Raw genomic sequence first — 17,554 nt, 5'->3', positions numbered from 1 at the left:
TATTCCCTGGAGTTCAGGAGAATGAGGGTGGGAGCTCATAGAAACATTCCGAATGTTAAAAAGCCTAAACTGATTAGATATGGCAAAGTTATTTCCCATGGTAGGGGAGTCTAAGACAAGAGGGCACGACTTCAGGATTGAAGGATGTCCATTTAGAACAGAGATGCCGTGAAATTACTTTAGTCAGAGTGTGGTAAATCTGTGGAATTTTTTAGCCACGAGAGGCTGTAGCGGCCAAGCAATTGGTTGTATTTAAGGCAGAGATAGATAGGTTCTTGATTAGCCAGGGTATCAAAGGGTATGGGAAGATGGCAGGGGAGTAGGGATGACTGGAAGAATTGGATCAGCCCATGATTGAATGGTGGAGCAGACTTGATGGGCCAAATGGCCTACTCCTGCTCCTATATCTTATGGTCTGATGGTTTCCTCCCACAGTCCAAAGCATACCAGTCAGTAGTTTAATTGGTCAATGTAAGTTGTCCCTTGATTAGGCTAAATAGGGGGTTGCTGGGCAGCGTAGCTTGATGGGCTGAAAGGGTCTGTTCCACATTGTATCTCAACAAACAGACAAATAAATAAATAAACAAACAAACAAACAATTTTATAAATGGGCCTATAGCTCCTCAAACCTGCTGTGTCTCTCAATAGGATGGCAATTTTCACTTTCCTGACCAAAGCTTCAGAGCCCTCTGCGGTAAAGTTTTGAGTATCATTTGTGCTTCAGTATTAAAACCTGTATCTTATTTATATTTACAGATACAGCAAAGTAGCAGGCCCTTCTGTCCCAATGAACCCGCACCACCCAGTTACACACATGTGACCAATTAACCTACCAACCTGTATGTCATTAGAATATGGGAGGAAACCAGAGCACTCAGAGTAAACGTACATGGTCACGAGGAGAAGCTGCAAGCGTTTTTCAGGAAGCAATGGAATTGAACACAGATTGCTGGCACTGTAACAGCATTATGCTATCTGCTACTTTACATTGCTGCCCCGTTTTTCAGTATTATTTTCCTCCATGGTTTTGCATCTCCGTATCTATGAAAGCTCCTCTAGCTTCACAACCTGAAAAAATGTGTTTTTTTATGAATCCTGTCTCCATTTACATTCAAGATTTGTGATGTCTGCCATTATGGAATTAATATCAGTAAGAAAATAGTGCTGGGGAAATTACTGGCATTCAAAGTCAATAAATCCCCACGGCATGATAATCTGCAATGTAGAGTATCAAGGGATATAGCTGTGGAAATTGTGGATGCATTCCAAGTTTTTATAGATGGGATAGTTCTTGTAGTCTGAAGGGTGATTAATGTACCCCCATAATTTTAATAAAGAAAGGAGAGAGAGAACAAGAAACTACAGACTGACTAGCTGAATCTCAGTACTGTAGTGGACAAAATAATACTAGAGGCCATTATAAAGAATGAAATAACAGCGCACTTAGAAAATGTCAATGGGATAGGACAAAATATCAACATGGATTTCTGTAAGAGAAATAGAGCTCGATAAACAATGTTTGGGGGTGGCATAACACTATTATGGTGCCAGCGTCCTTGGTTCATTTCCCATCGCCGTCTGTGAGGAGTTTGTACATTCTTCCTGTAACTGTATGGGTTTTCTCTGGGTGCTCCGGTTTCCTTCCACATTCCAAAGATGTTCAGGTTAACAGGTTAATTGGTCATGTGGTGTAACTAGGCGGTGAAAGTTTATTAGGCCAGAAGGGCCTGTTTCTGTGCTGTATCCCTAAAGAAATAAATAAAACCTACTGGAGTTTTTTTTGAGGTTGGAACTTGTAGAATAGATACAGGTAGGTCAGTAGATGTAGTGCACTCAGATTTTCAAAAGTTTCTGATGAAATACCATGGAATGCTAAGTGTGTATAATAAGCGCACTAAGTATCGTCAGTAGTATTGGTATGGATTAAAAACTAGGTGACAGACAGGAAACAGAGAGCAGTAACAAATGTGTGTTTTCAGGCTGCTGAAGCACTGCAGTGATTGGGCCTCAACAAGCCAAGATGTATAATCAGTAATTTGGATGGTGAAGGCAAATTAAATATTTGAAATGTTAAACTAGGTGGGATTATGAATTGTGAGGTGAGTGGAAAGGTACTTGAAGACTGAGTGGGCAAAAACATGCAGATGCAGAATAATGTGAATAATTATGATAACACTTCATAAATGTGCTGTATTATTTAAATTATGCTAGATTGGTAATAGTTAATGTAGTAAAAGACCAATGTACTAATGTAAAAGTTGCTGAAGACTTACATAGCCATTAATAAAGTAAATGGAAGGCTTGTCCATCAATTGCTTATCCTGTACTGTTTTGGTCTCCTTACCTTCATGCACTCCAACTAGTTGGCACATCTCTACCGAACTGCTCGCTGAACTGCAGCTTGACCTGCCAATAATCCTCATAATTTACTCCAGGTATCAGCCTGGTAGACCTTCACTGAACTTTCTCCAAGGCCAATGTACCCTTTTTAATGTGTAGGGCCAGACTCCCACTGTGGTCTAAATATGTTTTGGCTTACTGTTTAACCTACAGTAAGATTCTTTTGTCTCTAACATCAATCAATTTAATGTAATAATACCTCTTTGCAATGTAATGCTTACATCAACACAGCTTGGATATTTGCATTTCTTTGTGGATTTTTACTTCAGCAATGAACTAATATCTAGGCAAGCATCCTGAATAAATTTATAACAGAATGAAGAATTGTGGCCTTATCACACATCCTTGCGGGTTTCCATTGCTCACATTCAACAAATGCCCTGTCATAGTGCTTAGTGAATTTGCCTTGAGTTTCATGAGTTTCAGATTTAACTAAACATATCTTTTGAGGGACTTCATCAATTTTTTCAAAATAGTGTCCTTAGGTATTCTTTTGTTCACTACCTGAATCACCCTCAAAACATTTTTTAAATTGTTCATTGAAATCCTTAACAAAACATCTTAAGACTCTGATGCTTACCTACCACCCCATCAGTCTCTGCTATAGTGATAGTCCCTCTTGTCCTTACCTACCACCCATCAGTCTCTGCTATAGTGATAGTCCCTCTTGTCCTTACCTACCACCCATCAGTCTCTGCTATAGTGATAGTCCCTCTTGTCCTTACCTATCACCCCATCAGTCTCTGCTATAGTGATAGAGTCCCTCTTGTCCTTACCTATCACTCATCAGTCTCTGCTATAGTGATAGAGTCCCTCTTGTCCTTACCTACCACTCATCAGTCTCTGCTATAGTGATAGTCCCTCTTGTCCTTACCTACCACCCATCAGTCTCTGCTATAGTGATAGTCCCTCTTGTCCTTACCTATCACCCCATCAGTCTCTGCTATAGTGATAGAGTCCCTCTTGTCCTTACCTATCACTCATCAGTCTCTGCTATAGTGATAGTCCCTCTTGTCCTTACCTATCACCCCATCAGTCTCTGCTATAGTGATAGTCCCTCTTGTCCTTACCTATCACCCCATCAGTCTCTGCTATAGTGATAGTCCCTCTTGTCCTTACCTATCACCCCATCAGTCTCTGCTATAGTGATAGAGTCCCTCTTGTCCTTACCTATCACTCATCAGTCTCTGCTATAGTGATAGTCCCTCTTGTCCTTACCTATCACTCATCAGTCTCTGCTATAGTGATAGTCCCTCTTGTCCTTACCTACCACCCATCAGTCTCTGCTATAGTGATAGTCCCTCTTGTCCTTACCTATCACCCCATCAGTCTCTGCTATAGTGATAGAGTCCCTCTTGTCCTTACCTATCACTCATCAGTCTCTGCTATAGTGATAGAGTTCCTCTTGTCCTTACCTACCACTCATCAGTCTCCACTATAGTGACAGAGTCCCTCTTGTCCTTACCTACCACTCATCAGTCTCCACTATAGTGACAGAGTCCCTCTTGTGCTTACCTACCACTCATCAGTCTCCACTATAGTGATAGTCCCTCTTGTCCTTACCTACCACCCCATCAGTCTCCACTATAGTGATAGAGTCCCTCTTGTGCTTACCTACCACTCATCAGTCTCTGCTATAGTGATAGAGTCCCTCTTGTGCTTACCTACCACCCCATCAGTCTCTGCTATAGTGACAGAGTCCATTCCCTCCTCCTCCTCACAAATCTCCCTCTAGGCACTTGTCCATGCAATTGCCCTAAGTGCTACAACTGCCCAAACACCTCTTCCCTCACCTCTATTCAGGGACCAAAACATGCCTTCCAGGTGAGGCAACATTTTACCTGCAAATCTGCTGGAGTTGTCTATTGTGTCCAATGTTCCCAATGCGGCCTCCCCTACATGGTATATTGGGGGACAGCTTTGCTGAACACCACCATCCGCCACAAGTGGGATTTCACAGTGGCCAGACATGTTAATTTCCATTCCCATTCTCTTTCTGATGTGTTTATCCAGGATGAGGCCACCCTCAGGGTGGAGGAGCACCTTACATTCTCTCTGGGTACCAACTTGATGGCATGGATATCGATTTCTCCTACCAGGGAACAAAAATCCCCTCCCTTTGTATTCCCTGCTCTGAACTTTTACTACTTCTCCCCGGGTCCCCTCCCCCTTCCTTTTCTCCTGTTGTCCACTCTCCCCCCATCAGATTCTCTCTTCTCCAGTCTTTGACATTTCCCATCCACCTGTCTTCACCCGTCACCTTACAGCTAGCCTCCTTCTTCTCCCTCACCTTCTAATTCAGGCATCTCACCCCTTTCCTCTCAGTCCTGAAGAAGGGTCCCAGCCCAAAATGCCAACTGTTTACTCTTTTCCGTATATCTGAGTTCTGCTGGTGTTATGTGTGTTGCTTATGACTCTGGAGCACTGGGCTTGTGGACTAGTATTGTTATTTAGCTTGCATGTAATCCTGCATTCACCATTTTGCTTTTGTTTGGAGTTAGCATGATCATCAACACTCATCAGAGAATGAGAGTTGAACACTTGGCCATTGGTAATGGTAGAACGAAGAATATCAAGTTTTAGGCTGGAGTTGAATACAATGCAATGGATGTCTAATTTTAGAACTGTAGAATCATTTATCTGAGTTCATCTGAGTAGATAGGTATGCACAGGTGCGATGAAAAATTCGCAGCCTCTTCACGGGGACATAGCATCAGATACACAGCATTCACAAGAAAAATGATAATTAACAAGTCAGCGTACAGAGAGGAGGTGCAGCGGCTAATGGACTGGTGCAGCGGCCAACAACCTGTCTCTGAATGTGAACAAAATAAAAGAGAGGGCACAGAGCAACCACTCTCCGCTGAACAGCAACAGCTCCTTGGTAGAGATCGTTAAGAGCACCAAATTTCTTGGTGTTCACCTGGTGGAGAATGTCACCTGGTCCCTCAACACCAGCTCCATAGCAAAGAAAGCCCAGCAGCGTCTCTACTTTCTGTGAAGGCTGAGGAAAGTCCATCTCCCATCCCCCATCCTCATCACATTCTACAGGGGTTGTATTGAGAACATCCTGAGCAGTTGCATCACTGCCTGATTTGGAAATTGCACCATCTCGGATCGCAAGACCCTGCATCAGATAGTGCGGTCAGCTAAGAAGATCATCGGGGTCTCTCTTCCTGCCATTACAGGCATTTACACCACACGCTGCATCCACAAAGCAAACAGCATTATGAAGGACCCCACACACCCCTCATACAAACTGTTCTTCCTCCTTCCATCTGGGAAAAGGCACCGAAGCATTCGGGCTCTCAAGACCAGACTTTGTAGCAGTTTCTTCCCCCAAACCATCAGACTCCTCAATACCCAGAGTCTGGACTGACACCAACTTACTGCCCTCTACTGTGCCTATTGTCTTCTTTATTATTTATTGTAAATAAATAATGCCTGCACTGCTTTGTGCACTTTATTCAGTCCTGGGTAGGTCTGTAGTCTAGTGTAGTTTTTTGGTGTTGTTTTATGCAGTTCAGTGTAGTTTTTGTATTGTTTCACGTAGCACCATGGTCCTGAAAAACATTGTCTCATTTTTACTGTGTACTGTACCAGCAGTTATGGTCAAAATGACAATAAAAAGTGACTTGACTTGACTTGACTAAACATAATTACATAATTTTTACAAGAAAGAACATAATTAGAACAAAGAAAGCAAAGTCCATTTAAGTGCAAATCTGTCAGAGTGGTCACGGTATTGCTAAACTGTTGTGATTAGGGTTGTGCCAGGTGGTTCATGAACCCAATAGCTGAAGGGAAGTAGCTGTTCCTGAACTTGGTGGTGTGGGACATCAAGCTTCTATACCTCCTGCTTAATGGTAGTTGCCCACATGGTGGATGTTGCTTTCTTGAGGCAGTGCTTTCTGTAGATACTACTGATAGTGGGGAAGGATGTGTTCATGATGAATTGGGCAGAATCCAATTTGCCTGCATTGCACCCTTATCCCTCTTTTGCTTTCCTACCTAAGTACCTGTCCAAAGTCTTTTAAAAGTCGTACTAGTATCTGGCTCCACTACCTTCTCAGTCAGCTTGTTTCAAGTATTCACCATCCTCTGTGTGGCAAAGCTCTCCTTTCAATTTCTCCCTTCTATAATCCTGTGTCCTCAAGTTCTAGACTCCCCTGCCTTGGGGAAAATGATTCTGACTACCTATCAGCTATTTGAGCCGCTATGTTTTGAATCTGCCTAACTTGACCACACCATTGTATTTACTGAGCATGGAAATGTGCTGAATAATAGTGTCATTGACAGAGAAATCTGCAACAGGTGGAGATCAAGTAAATTCTTCTTCTTCTTTGTTTCACTCAGCAAACTCAATCACTCAATTATTGTCAAAATATTTTGTTGTTTGTGTAATTTTCTGAGAAGTTACAATTTATGAAAGATATTCTGGGAGCTGTAACTTGAATTTGTTTTCTACCAAGTTTACTTCAGTAGACTTTAGCAGAAAATAGCAGGACAAAGTGTGGTTTAATTCTTTAACCAATACATTGGGAAGTGCTGAGATCAAGGTGTTAACTGTAATTATAGATAAAGGGAAGTTGTGGACTAAATGTAAGAGGAGTAGTCAGAGACGGTAACAACATAATCATCATACCAAGGAAGAGTGAAGGATAGTAACCTAGGAGGGCAGATTTCCCATTTAATAGGAATGTGCATCTTGGATATTGTTCATTCATACATTTATTAAGTTGAGTTTACTTATCTCAATCACTCTAATATAATCATATGTTCTGACGTTACCTATCAAGAGCTAGTCTCCCGGTTATCTTTTCATCTTTTATACCAACTGTGGCTGTGATTTGAGCATTCTGTAAATGAAAATGAAGATGCAGCTACAATGACCCAGCACAACTTGTGAATCAAATTGTTTTATTTTCAAATTAGTTCTAAAACTCACCTGTTTAACATTGAAGAGTGGAACTGATGTTGAATTTGGTAAGATAGCAAAGGCATAGATATCTCCAGATATTGTGAGGATGATCTTACCAGGCACAAAGGCAACAGATGGTGCTGAATCCGTTACAAAGTGCAGTTTCATCTTCATGATTGGGTATATTTTTTTCATCTGGAATGAGTAAAAGAAGAGTTTTGCACTCTTTATCAGGCTATGGAATTGCCAGTAATAAGAGTATCCCCTGTTATTTTGGTAAGGCATGTTGGATGCCATCTCAGCCAGTATATTAACAAGCATTGAGTTAAGCATTCACTGAAGTATTCAAAACAGGCAAACCATGAATGAGCCATGTTAGAACTCTACCCTCCAGCAAATTCTGTTGTAGTTTTGCACAGGTGAACACAGACTGGGTTTCAGGATGTTTCTCCTACCTGTGCTAGTTGAAGAGATCATCAAGTTCTTAAATAACACACACAAAATGCTGGAGGAACTCAGCAGGCCAGGCAGCATCTATGGAAAAAAAGTACAGTTGATGTTTTGGGCTGAGACCTGCTGAAGTTCTTAAAGGCCTGCTGAGTTTCTTCAGCGTTTTGTGTGTGTTGCCTGGAGTTCCAGCATCTGCAGATTTTCTCTTATTTGTAATCAAGTTCTTAAAGGTCAGTATTAACTGATTCCTCTTAGGCCTTGGCACAATAGACAGACAGACATACTTTATTGATCCCGAGGGAAACTGGGTTTTGTTACAATAGTATGTATTTTAAGACTTAAACTGCTCTAGTGTTTCAGAGCTTATAAGGTAAGTGTGGTTAGAGTTGGGAGAATACTTGGTACCTTCAAGGTTTGCAGAAGAGAGGCGCTAATTATATTTATAATGACCTGGGAATGATGTAATCAGTCTTGTTCTGTCCACTGATTTTCCTGTAGCGCTTCTCTCTCACACATGCCCATTAACTCTCCCATTCTCCATTGTCAAAAGAGAATTTGCAATGGATAACCAACCCACCAGCCCACGCATCTTTGGGATATAGGAGGAAATGAAAGTACCTGGAGGAAACCCATGCAGAGAACACACAAACTCCACACAGAAGGCCCTGAGCTCAGGAATGAGCCTTAGTCCTGAAGCATAGACTGACTGAATGCACAGTCTTTTTCCCAGCGAAAGGGAATCAAAAGCTCGAGGGCACAGGTCAGGGCACATTTCAGTCATTGCGCAGCTTTGAGGGAACGCTGGATGAGATATAGTTAGAAATGACAAAGGCCCAAGGTTCCCCTCTACACCCACACTTTGAGGACCCAATTTTTGATTGTGTATGTCTTGTTAGTATTTGATATCCTAAAATGTGTTACTTCACGCTTGTCTTGTTGATGATAGAAGTTGATAGAATGATAGAAATATTTCTGCTACAAAATGCAAATTGGCTCTGGTGAAATTTGTTGACGTTTTGTAGGCAGCTTAGAAAACTGCTAAATATATTTCTTCTGAACTTCCCTCACTGCTATCCGCAGCCAGTAATATTACTTCAAGTTACATACTTTTGAACCGTCTTAACAAACAAGCAATTTCATAATCTTCTGAAGGACTCGGTGGACTTAACTCTCAAGAATGTAGGTATGGCACCTTTAAGTGGATGAATGTACATCACCAGGGCTGGAAGAGAGGGAGGACAGGAGGACTCCAAGCTAGGCTAAATGTCAGAGAATGAAACCTTTCTATCCTGTTAGCAAATTGATACTGTAGTCGCTGGAGAACAAGATTAATGATCTAAGGCAAGGTTTCTGTATCAGAGGGAAATGAGGGATTGCAGCATTCTGTATATATAAGTAATAATTTTGATTTTGAGTTAAACTCTGTGCTTGATTTCAAAGTCCTAATTCAATGCTGTCAGTTTTAATGTGGTCATTTATAAATTTGGTCAGCTTAAGGTGTCAGTCATGGTAACTGTTTCAGACCCATATAGGTCACTATTATACTGATTGTGATTTTGAACAGAGAATGTGTAATGGAAAAACAGTCTTCGAATTTGAAAATTTCACTCAAGAACAGAAATATTGGGTTATGCAGTCTTCAAAGGAAAATCATTAATTCATATACACATTAATGAAAACACTACTGCCTTTATTTTGAATGTATTAAATATATAAATGTTTTATACTATTTGAATATTTCAATTGCGATTTTATTATTCATTGGATGTTTAAAACTTTTCTCCCAAGTTTATCAGTTGTTAAAGCATGTCCCCACTGGCACATTGATTTTGTGATCACTTCAGGAATCTTACTTGTCTTTCACTTGTTTTCTCTTTTATCTTTGATTCTCCACCTTCATGGTCATTAGGTGTCCTTTGTTAGGAGAACCAGTCGGTATTAATAGAAACGGGAAGTACGTAGCAGGTGGGAGACAGGAATAGAGATCTGTACAATGATCTGAAAAACTAACTCTGTTTTTTGTCTCTACTGATGCTGTGTATTTCCAATTTCTTCTGCTTTTACTTCAGATTTCCAGCGTCAGTAGATTTTTTTTGCAAGCTATTAAAATATTTTGTTTATTTTAACAGTAAGCTAGTGAATAGTTGGGATGGTTCATTTCATGTACATTAGGAGTTACTTGACAGATGATGGGACACAACTGAATGAAAGAGAGGATAAGAGCTTGTGTTTTAGAGTATTAAAGAATATTGAAACAAAGCAGGTTAGTGTAGGTAACATAGTACACAGATTAGATATGATTTAACTGACAATAGAAAATCTCTAGAGGATGGATGACTTAATCCCAGTCTTAGTTTCCATGACAGCAAGAATAATATTAAACAAGAGATTCTGCAGGTTCTAGAAATACAGAGCAATGCACAGAAAATGCTGGAAGAACTCAGCAGGTTTAGCAGCATTTATGGAAAGGAAGAAACAGTCTCCATTTCAGCCCAAGGCTGATCTTCAGGACTGGAAAGGAAGGGGGAAGACACCAGAATGGAAAGGTTATTTTGGTAGGAGATGTAGTAGGGTCAGACAATTGAATGTAATATTAGAGCATAAGCTATTTGGCCCATTGAGTCTGCTTTCCCAACAGTTTGATTTAAAGAGAGATTCTCTAACGAATTCTCAACCATGAAGGGTGGAAAAATGTCCCCTTTCATGGATCAAAATATGCACAGTTCAAAGCTGTGAATGAAGCGCCTGCAAAATGCTGGTGTGCATTGCCAGCATTGTCCATATCACCAGGTTCAGGAACAGATATTACCCCTCAACCATCACGCTCCTGAATCAGAGTGGATACCTTCACTGACCCCAGCACTGAACTCAATCCACAACCTATGGGACCCACTTAAAAGGATTCTACGGCTCATATTCTCAGCATTTATTTATTTATCATTAATTTGTTTTTTTTCTTTTTTGAATCTGAATAATTTGTTGTCTTTTGCACGTTGGATGTCTGTCTTGGTGAGCAGTTTTTCATTGTGGTTTTTTTTGTACTTACTGAGAATGCCCCTAAGAAAATGAATCTCAGGGTAGTATATGGTGACATATATGTACTTTGATAATAAATTTACTTAGAACTTTGAAATTTGATTCTATTTTGCAGTAAGAAAGTTTGCTTAAGTGAAGTCATAGCTGTAGTTTTATAATACCACTCCCTGTTAGTCTTGCTACCCACTGGAAGTCTGGTTGATTGGCAAGTTAATTTGCAGATAAGTATTTGCAAATAAATAATGTTTGCTATATTTTTATTTGTTTTTATGCAGAGTTGCATTACACTCAATCCAGGACTGATTAATAGATTCACAGTAGCCTGTGATTTATACAAAACAGATACAGTAATAAGTTGGATCATCTGTGTGCTTAAAAATAACTGTAGAATAACTTTTGCTTTTTGCTTTACACCAAAATTTCAGGGAAAAAAGCATTTTTGTGAGTATTTATGTTTTACCTGTGGTATCAGAGTTCCAATGGTTTGCGTATCAAAACGTATATGTGAATTATCTGGAAGCTGTAATAAGAAAAAGATGCATTGTCTGTTACCTTTCATGATGAAGTACACTTACACAAGAAAAATGGAAGGCAAGAAACTGAAATTAAATTATTGCATGTTTTTGTAACTTTTGTCAAGAGAATCACAATTAATTGAATTCTTACTAGTGAAATGTTTTTGTGAATTTAGTCTCCAATTTCAATCTAGACGGTCATCAAATATAATTTATTAATGACCTCCTACATAAACAAAACACCATTTGACAAAATAGTCACAGTCTGAGTTATGGCTCACAATAATCAGACCTACTTTATTTATTTTACATTAATGGCAACTTCTCTGCAAATACACCCATGATCTATAGTAAATAACACTGACTCCATGAACTTTGTTGAGGAGACCAGGAAGAGCCTGAGGTTAACTAACGCCTGGCATAGGCCCCTTTTATATACACAAGGCTAGTATGTTGTGCTTTTTGTTGAATTTTGAATATTGAAAGATTTCCAAATTTCAAAATATATATCATTAGAATCACTTCCAATGCACATTGATTCAAAGGAAATAAATATTATTTTGACATTTGTTCTGATCCTGAAGGCTGAATTCCACATATCCAATTTTGTTTTCATAAAGAAGACATTAAGAGAGAATAGGTGTACTTATTTGTAACAATAGCCTTTTGGAAGAGAGTTACTAAGAACTGGTGAGTCCACCACCATCAACATACTGAGGTCACCATTGAAGATTTGGTGATCTCATTGCGATATGAAACATTCTTTTGAGGATTTGGCAGAACAGATGCTGAGAGGCTGGAGGGTCTACAGTGAAATTTAAGCTTCCCAGGTGACAGGTTAACCATTTTAAAACTGGGATGAAGGAAACATAATAAATGGAGGCAGAACCAGACTATCGGGCTGCGATTGCTTGGTAAATAAGATAATGGCTTAGACATTCTGTGGCCACTTTATTTGTGCAAAAAACAAAAATAAAATTCAGAGAGTGGCAGTTCTATAAGCGAAAACACCTTGTTAATGAGAGAGGTCAGAGGAGAATTGTCAAACTGGTTCAAGCTGACAGGAAGGCGACACTATCTCAAATAACCATGCCTTACAATAGTGGTATGCAGAAGAAGATCTCTGAAAATACAAAGACTCGAGAAGTAATTTTGCTCTTTCCTTGATTAGAATAGGTGGTCCATTATTTTCAATCTGTGACGTCAAGAGTGAACGTTAACTCCATATCTGCCCTATCAAGCCCTGTGAGAATTATACATATTTTAGAAAGATCACCTCTCATTTTAACTTCCAGAGTGCATGGCCCCAGTTGACCACTCTGCCAGCCCAAGAATCAGTAACACAAATATTCCAGATACTCAGGAATGAGTTTTAAAGAGTGTCTGAAGAGTAAGTTTTGGTTTTAACAAAGGGAAAGGTGGATATCAGAAAAACGCCACTAGAGGAATGGTGGAGCAGATACAGTTACTATATGCTTGAGAGGTAATTAGACAGACAATTAAATAGGAAGGTAGAGAAGAAAAACGTCCTAGTGTGGGCATGGAATTAGTGTTGATGACCAAAAAGGCCAGCATGGACATGATGGGCCAAAGGACCAGTTCGTGATCTATATGACTTCACGACTCTCTCTTCTCCTGACTATACATTTGTTCACTCCATTTCTCCTTTCCTGTATTCTTTGTCCTTTATACTGTCAGCTCCTTCCTCCTCCTTTCCTGCCTTAATACAGTTGTCATCTCATTTGCTGATATTGCTTGACATGAAATGTAATCAATTCATTATCTATTAAGCTTATAACCATAACTACTCATATAATGACTAAAGATAATCACAATGATTTATTCTTTGTTCCTTCTAAATGGCTATTGAGGCAACAATAAAGACATCTGCATTCTGATTTACAGTACTTGATACAATTTTAAAGAGAACTATTCACAAAAATAACCTGATCATTCTACGTGAATTGCGTTCTACTCACCATGTCATCGGTAATGTTAAAGGAGATGCCTCCCACTGAATTGTAAATGTAACCAGCAGAATTAAAGAAGTATTCAGAAAATCCAATGTAGAACATGCGTTCATGGCCTGATACAAAGTTGAGTGCTGGAGCAGAAAATGGGATGTCGGTATGATGTAAGAGGTTGTAGAATTCCCCCTAAAATGTAATTACATTTTGGTTAATTTCATATTTCCTCAGTAGGCAATTGAAATTATTTTCCTTTGTAATAATTTGTATTTGTGTAGTATTTACAACATACCTAAAGAATAAATGAGCAAATGTGCAATAATAAAAAGAATGATCTTATATACCAGTATGTTGAGAGTTTTCAAAGCACCTTCTGCAATTTTTAATATGTAGGAACTATTAATACCATGTTAAATGTAGCAGCCATCCTGTATTTGTGATAAATGATCTGTTCCTTTGCCTGTTTTCCCCCCAGACTACTAAAATACCTCCAGTACCTAATAAAGTGGCCACTGAGTGTAGTGTGCATGTTTTGAGGTCTTCTGCTGCTGTATATCACTTCAAATTTCGAATTGTAGTGCTGTCTGAGATGTTCCTCTGCATACCAATGTTGTAATGAATCAGAATCGGAATCTGGTTTATTATCACCGGCATGTGACGTGAAATTTGTTAACTTAGCAGCAGCAGTTCAATGCAATACATAATATAGAAGAAGAAGAAAAAAATAAATAAGTAAGTCAATTACAATATATGTATAATGAAAAGATTAAAAAGCACGCAAAAACAGAAATAATGTACATTTTAAAAGTGAGGTAGTGTTCATGGGATCAATGTCCATTTAGGAATCGGATGGCAGAGGGGAAGAAACTGTTCCTGAATCACTGACTGTGTGCCTTCAGGCTTCTGTACCTCCTACCTGATGGTATCTGTGAGTAAAGGGCATGCCCTGGGTGCTGGGGGTCCTTAATAATGGACACTGCCTTTCTGAGACACTGCTCTTTGAAGATGTCCTGGGTACTTTGTAAAAGCTTGTTGGGACCAGGTTTGGTCCTCAGAGATTTTAACACCCCGAGGAGTTTGAAACTGCTCACTCTCTTCACTTCTGATCCTTCTATGAGGATTCCTTTGTCTTACCCTTCCTGAAGACCACAATCAGCTCTTTTGTCTTACTGATGTTGAATGCAAGGTTGTGGCTGCAACACCACTCCACTAGTTGGCATATCTCACTCCTGCATGCCCCTCGTCACCATCTGAGATTCTACCAACAATGGTTGTATCATCAGCAAATTTATAGATGGTATTTGAGCTATGTCTAGCCACGCAGTCAAGGGTATAGAAAGAGTAGAGCAGTGGGCTAAGCACACACCCTTGAGGTGCACCAGTGTTGATCGTTAGCAAAGAGGAGATATTATCACCAATCCACACAGATTGTGGTCTTCCAGTTAGGAAGTTGAGGATCCAATTGCAGAGGGAGGGAACAGAGATCCAGGATGATTATTTGAGGTACTGTCACCTTGCTGTCAGCTTGAAAAAGTCTGGCTGTTCTCCTCTGACCTCTCCCATTATCAAGGCATTTTCACCCACGGAACTGCTGCTCACTGGATTTTTTTTGCACCATTCTTTGTAAACTCTGATGTACATGAAAATCCCGAGATACTCAAACCACACCGTCTGGCACCAACAAGCATTCCACAGTCAAAGTCACTTAGATTACTTTTCTTACCAATTCTGATGCTTCATCTGAACAACAACTGCATTTCTTGACCATGCCTGCACACTTTTATGCACTGAGTTGCTGCCACATGACTGGTTGATTAGATATTTCCATTAACAAGTAGGTGCACAGGCATACCTAATAAAATGGTCACCAAGTGTATTTCCTTTCAGTAATAGAATAGAGTTCCAGCAGAATTCTGGACAAGCAGGCAGACCTTTGTTAAGAGTCTTATCTAAGTAAGAGCACCTCCAACAACTGCAGCATCAAGCTCAGAAGATGAGAAATGGCATTAAACAGAATACAGGAGAGGCATCTTAAGGCATAACAACTTCCATACTATAACTCCAGGCATACTCATTACCAACCTCTAGACCCTGGGAGTCAATGCCTTCAACTGCAACTGATAGACCTAAGAGATTCTTCAGATATTGGAAGCCGTTGAGAACACACAAAATTGCCTTCTTGACTTGAAATGTTGACTGCTCATCCCTTTCCATAGATGCTACCTGACTAAACATAATAGATTGCAAAATTGCAACATCTCATAAGACAGACCATAAGATATAGGAGCAGAATTAGGTAAGTTAGTGCATCGAGTCTGCTCCACAGTTTCATGATGGCTGATCCATTTTTCCTCCCTGCTCTAATCTCTTCCCTTCTCCCCATATCCCTTCATACCCTGACCAATCAAGAATCTATCAACCTCTGCTTTAAATATACATAAAGACTTGGCCTCCACAGCTGCCTGTGACAACGAATTCCACAGATTCACCACCTTCAGGCTAAAGAAATTCCTCCTCATCTCCACTCTAAAAGGACACTCCTCTATTCTGATGCTGGGTCATCTAGTCTTAGACTCCCCCACCATAGGAAACACCCTCTCCACATCCATTCTATCAAAGCTTTCACCATTTGATAGGTTTCAATTAGGTCACCCCTCATTCTTATGAGTTCCAGAGAATACAGTTCCAGAGCCATCAGTCTTCATATGACAAGCTGTTTAATCCTGGAATCATTTTGTGACCCTCCTTTGAACCCTCTACAGTTTCAGCGCATCTTTTCTAAGATAAGGGGTCCAAGACTGCTCACAGTGCTCGAAGTGAGGCCTCACCAGTGCTTTATAAAGTCTCAACATTACATCCTTGCTTTTATATTCTAGACCTCTTGAAATTAATGCTAGCATTGCATTTGCCTTCCTCATCAGACTCAACCTGCAAATTAACCTTTAGGGAATCCTGTACAAGGACTCCCAAATCCCTCGGAGTCTCAGGTTATTGTATTTTTTCTTTTTTGGAAAACAGTCAACCCTTTCATATCTTCTACCAAAGTGCATGACCATACACTTCCCAACACTGTATTCCATCAGCCACTTCTTTGCCCATTCTCCTAATCTATCAAAGTCCTTCTGTAGCCTCTATATTTCCTCAAAACTACACACCCCTCCACCTACCTTTGGATCATCTACAAACTTTGCAAAAAAGTCATCAATTCTATTATTCAAATCATTGGCATATAACATGAAAAGAATCAGTTCCAATACAGGCCCCTGTGGAATTCCGCTAGTCACCCACGGCTGAACAGAAAAGGCTCCCTTTATTCCCACTCTTTGCCTCCTACCAGTACCCTTCCTGTAATATAATGGGCATGTAGCTTGTTAAGCAACCTCATGTGTGGCACCTTGTCAAAGCCCTTCTGAAAATCCAAGTACACAACATCAACTGAATCTACTTTGTCTATCCTGCTTATTACATTTTCAACGAATTCCAACAGAATTGTGAGGTGAGATTTTCCCTTGAGGAAGCCATGTTGACTATGGCCTATTTTATCATGTGCCTCCAAGCACCCTGAGACCTCATCCTTAACAATTGACTCAAAAATCTTCTCAACCACTGAGGTCAGACCAATTGGCCTATAATTGCTTTTTAACTGCTTCCCTCCCTTCTTGAAGAGTGGAGTGACATTTGCATTTTTCCAGTCTTCCAGAACCATTCCAGAATCTAGTGATTCTTGAAAGGTCATTACTAATGCATCCACAACCTCTTCAGACACCACTTCTAGAACACTGAGGTGTACACCATCTCATTCAGGTGATTTATCTAACTTTGGATCTTTCAATTTCCCAAGAAACTTCTCTCTAGTAATGTAACTTCATGACCCTGACACATGGAACTTCCACCATACTGCTAGTATCTTCCACACTGAAGCTTGATGAAAAATACTTATTCAATTTGTCCGCCATTTCCTTGTCTCCCATTTCTACCTCTCCAGCATCCTTTTCCATTTTTGCATCTCTTTTACATCCTCTTTAATAGTATTGGCTAGCTTACTTATGTATTCTATCTTTACCTTCTTAATTACATTTTTAGTTGCTTTCTGCAGGTATTTAAAAGCTTCCCAATCCTCTAACTTCCCACTAATTTTTGCTCTATTATATGCCCTCTCTTTGGCTTTTATGTTGGCTTTGACTTCTCTTGTTAGCCATGGTTGTGTCATTTTGCCTTTAGAATACATCTTGCTCTTTGGAATGTATATATCCTGTGCCTTCTGA

At 39.9% G+C, this 17,554-nt stretch overlaps 1 protein-coding gene across 1 annotated transcript in view; it reads right to left on the bottom strand.

The window, feature by feature from the left end:
* The window catches only part of LOC140736380 (bactericidal permeability-increasing protein-like), an 85,478-nt gene that overhangs the window by 18,610 nt on the left and 49,314 nt on the right, over nucleotides 1-17,554 (bottom strand). The window contains exons 9-12 of the mRNA XM_073062363.1: nucleotides 13,302-13,478; nucleotides 11,268-11,327; nucleotides 7,349-7,516; nucleotides 7,192-7,259 (exon numbers count right to left, since the gene is read on the bottom strand). Coding sequence (XP_072918464.1) covers nucleotides 7,192-7,259; nucleotides 7,349-7,516; nucleotides 11,268-11,327; nucleotides 13,302-13,478 — 473 coding nt within the window. The remainder of the gene's footprint in view (nucleotides 1-7,191; nucleotides 7,260-7,348; nucleotides 7,517-11,267; nucleotides 11,328-13,301; nucleotides 13,479-17,554) is intronic.

Source organism: Hemitrygon akajei, chromosome 11 (assembly GCF_048418815.1).
Source record: "Hemitrygon akajei chromosome 11, sHemAka1.3, whole genome shotgun sequence".
Classification (NCBI taxonomy): Eukaryota; Metazoa; Chordata; class Chondrichthyes; order Myliobatiformes; family Dasyatidae; genus Hemitrygon; species Hemitrygon akajei.
The sequence above is the reverse complement of the archived record's forward strand: the minus strand, read 5'-3'. Positions and strand labels throughout refer to the sequence as shown.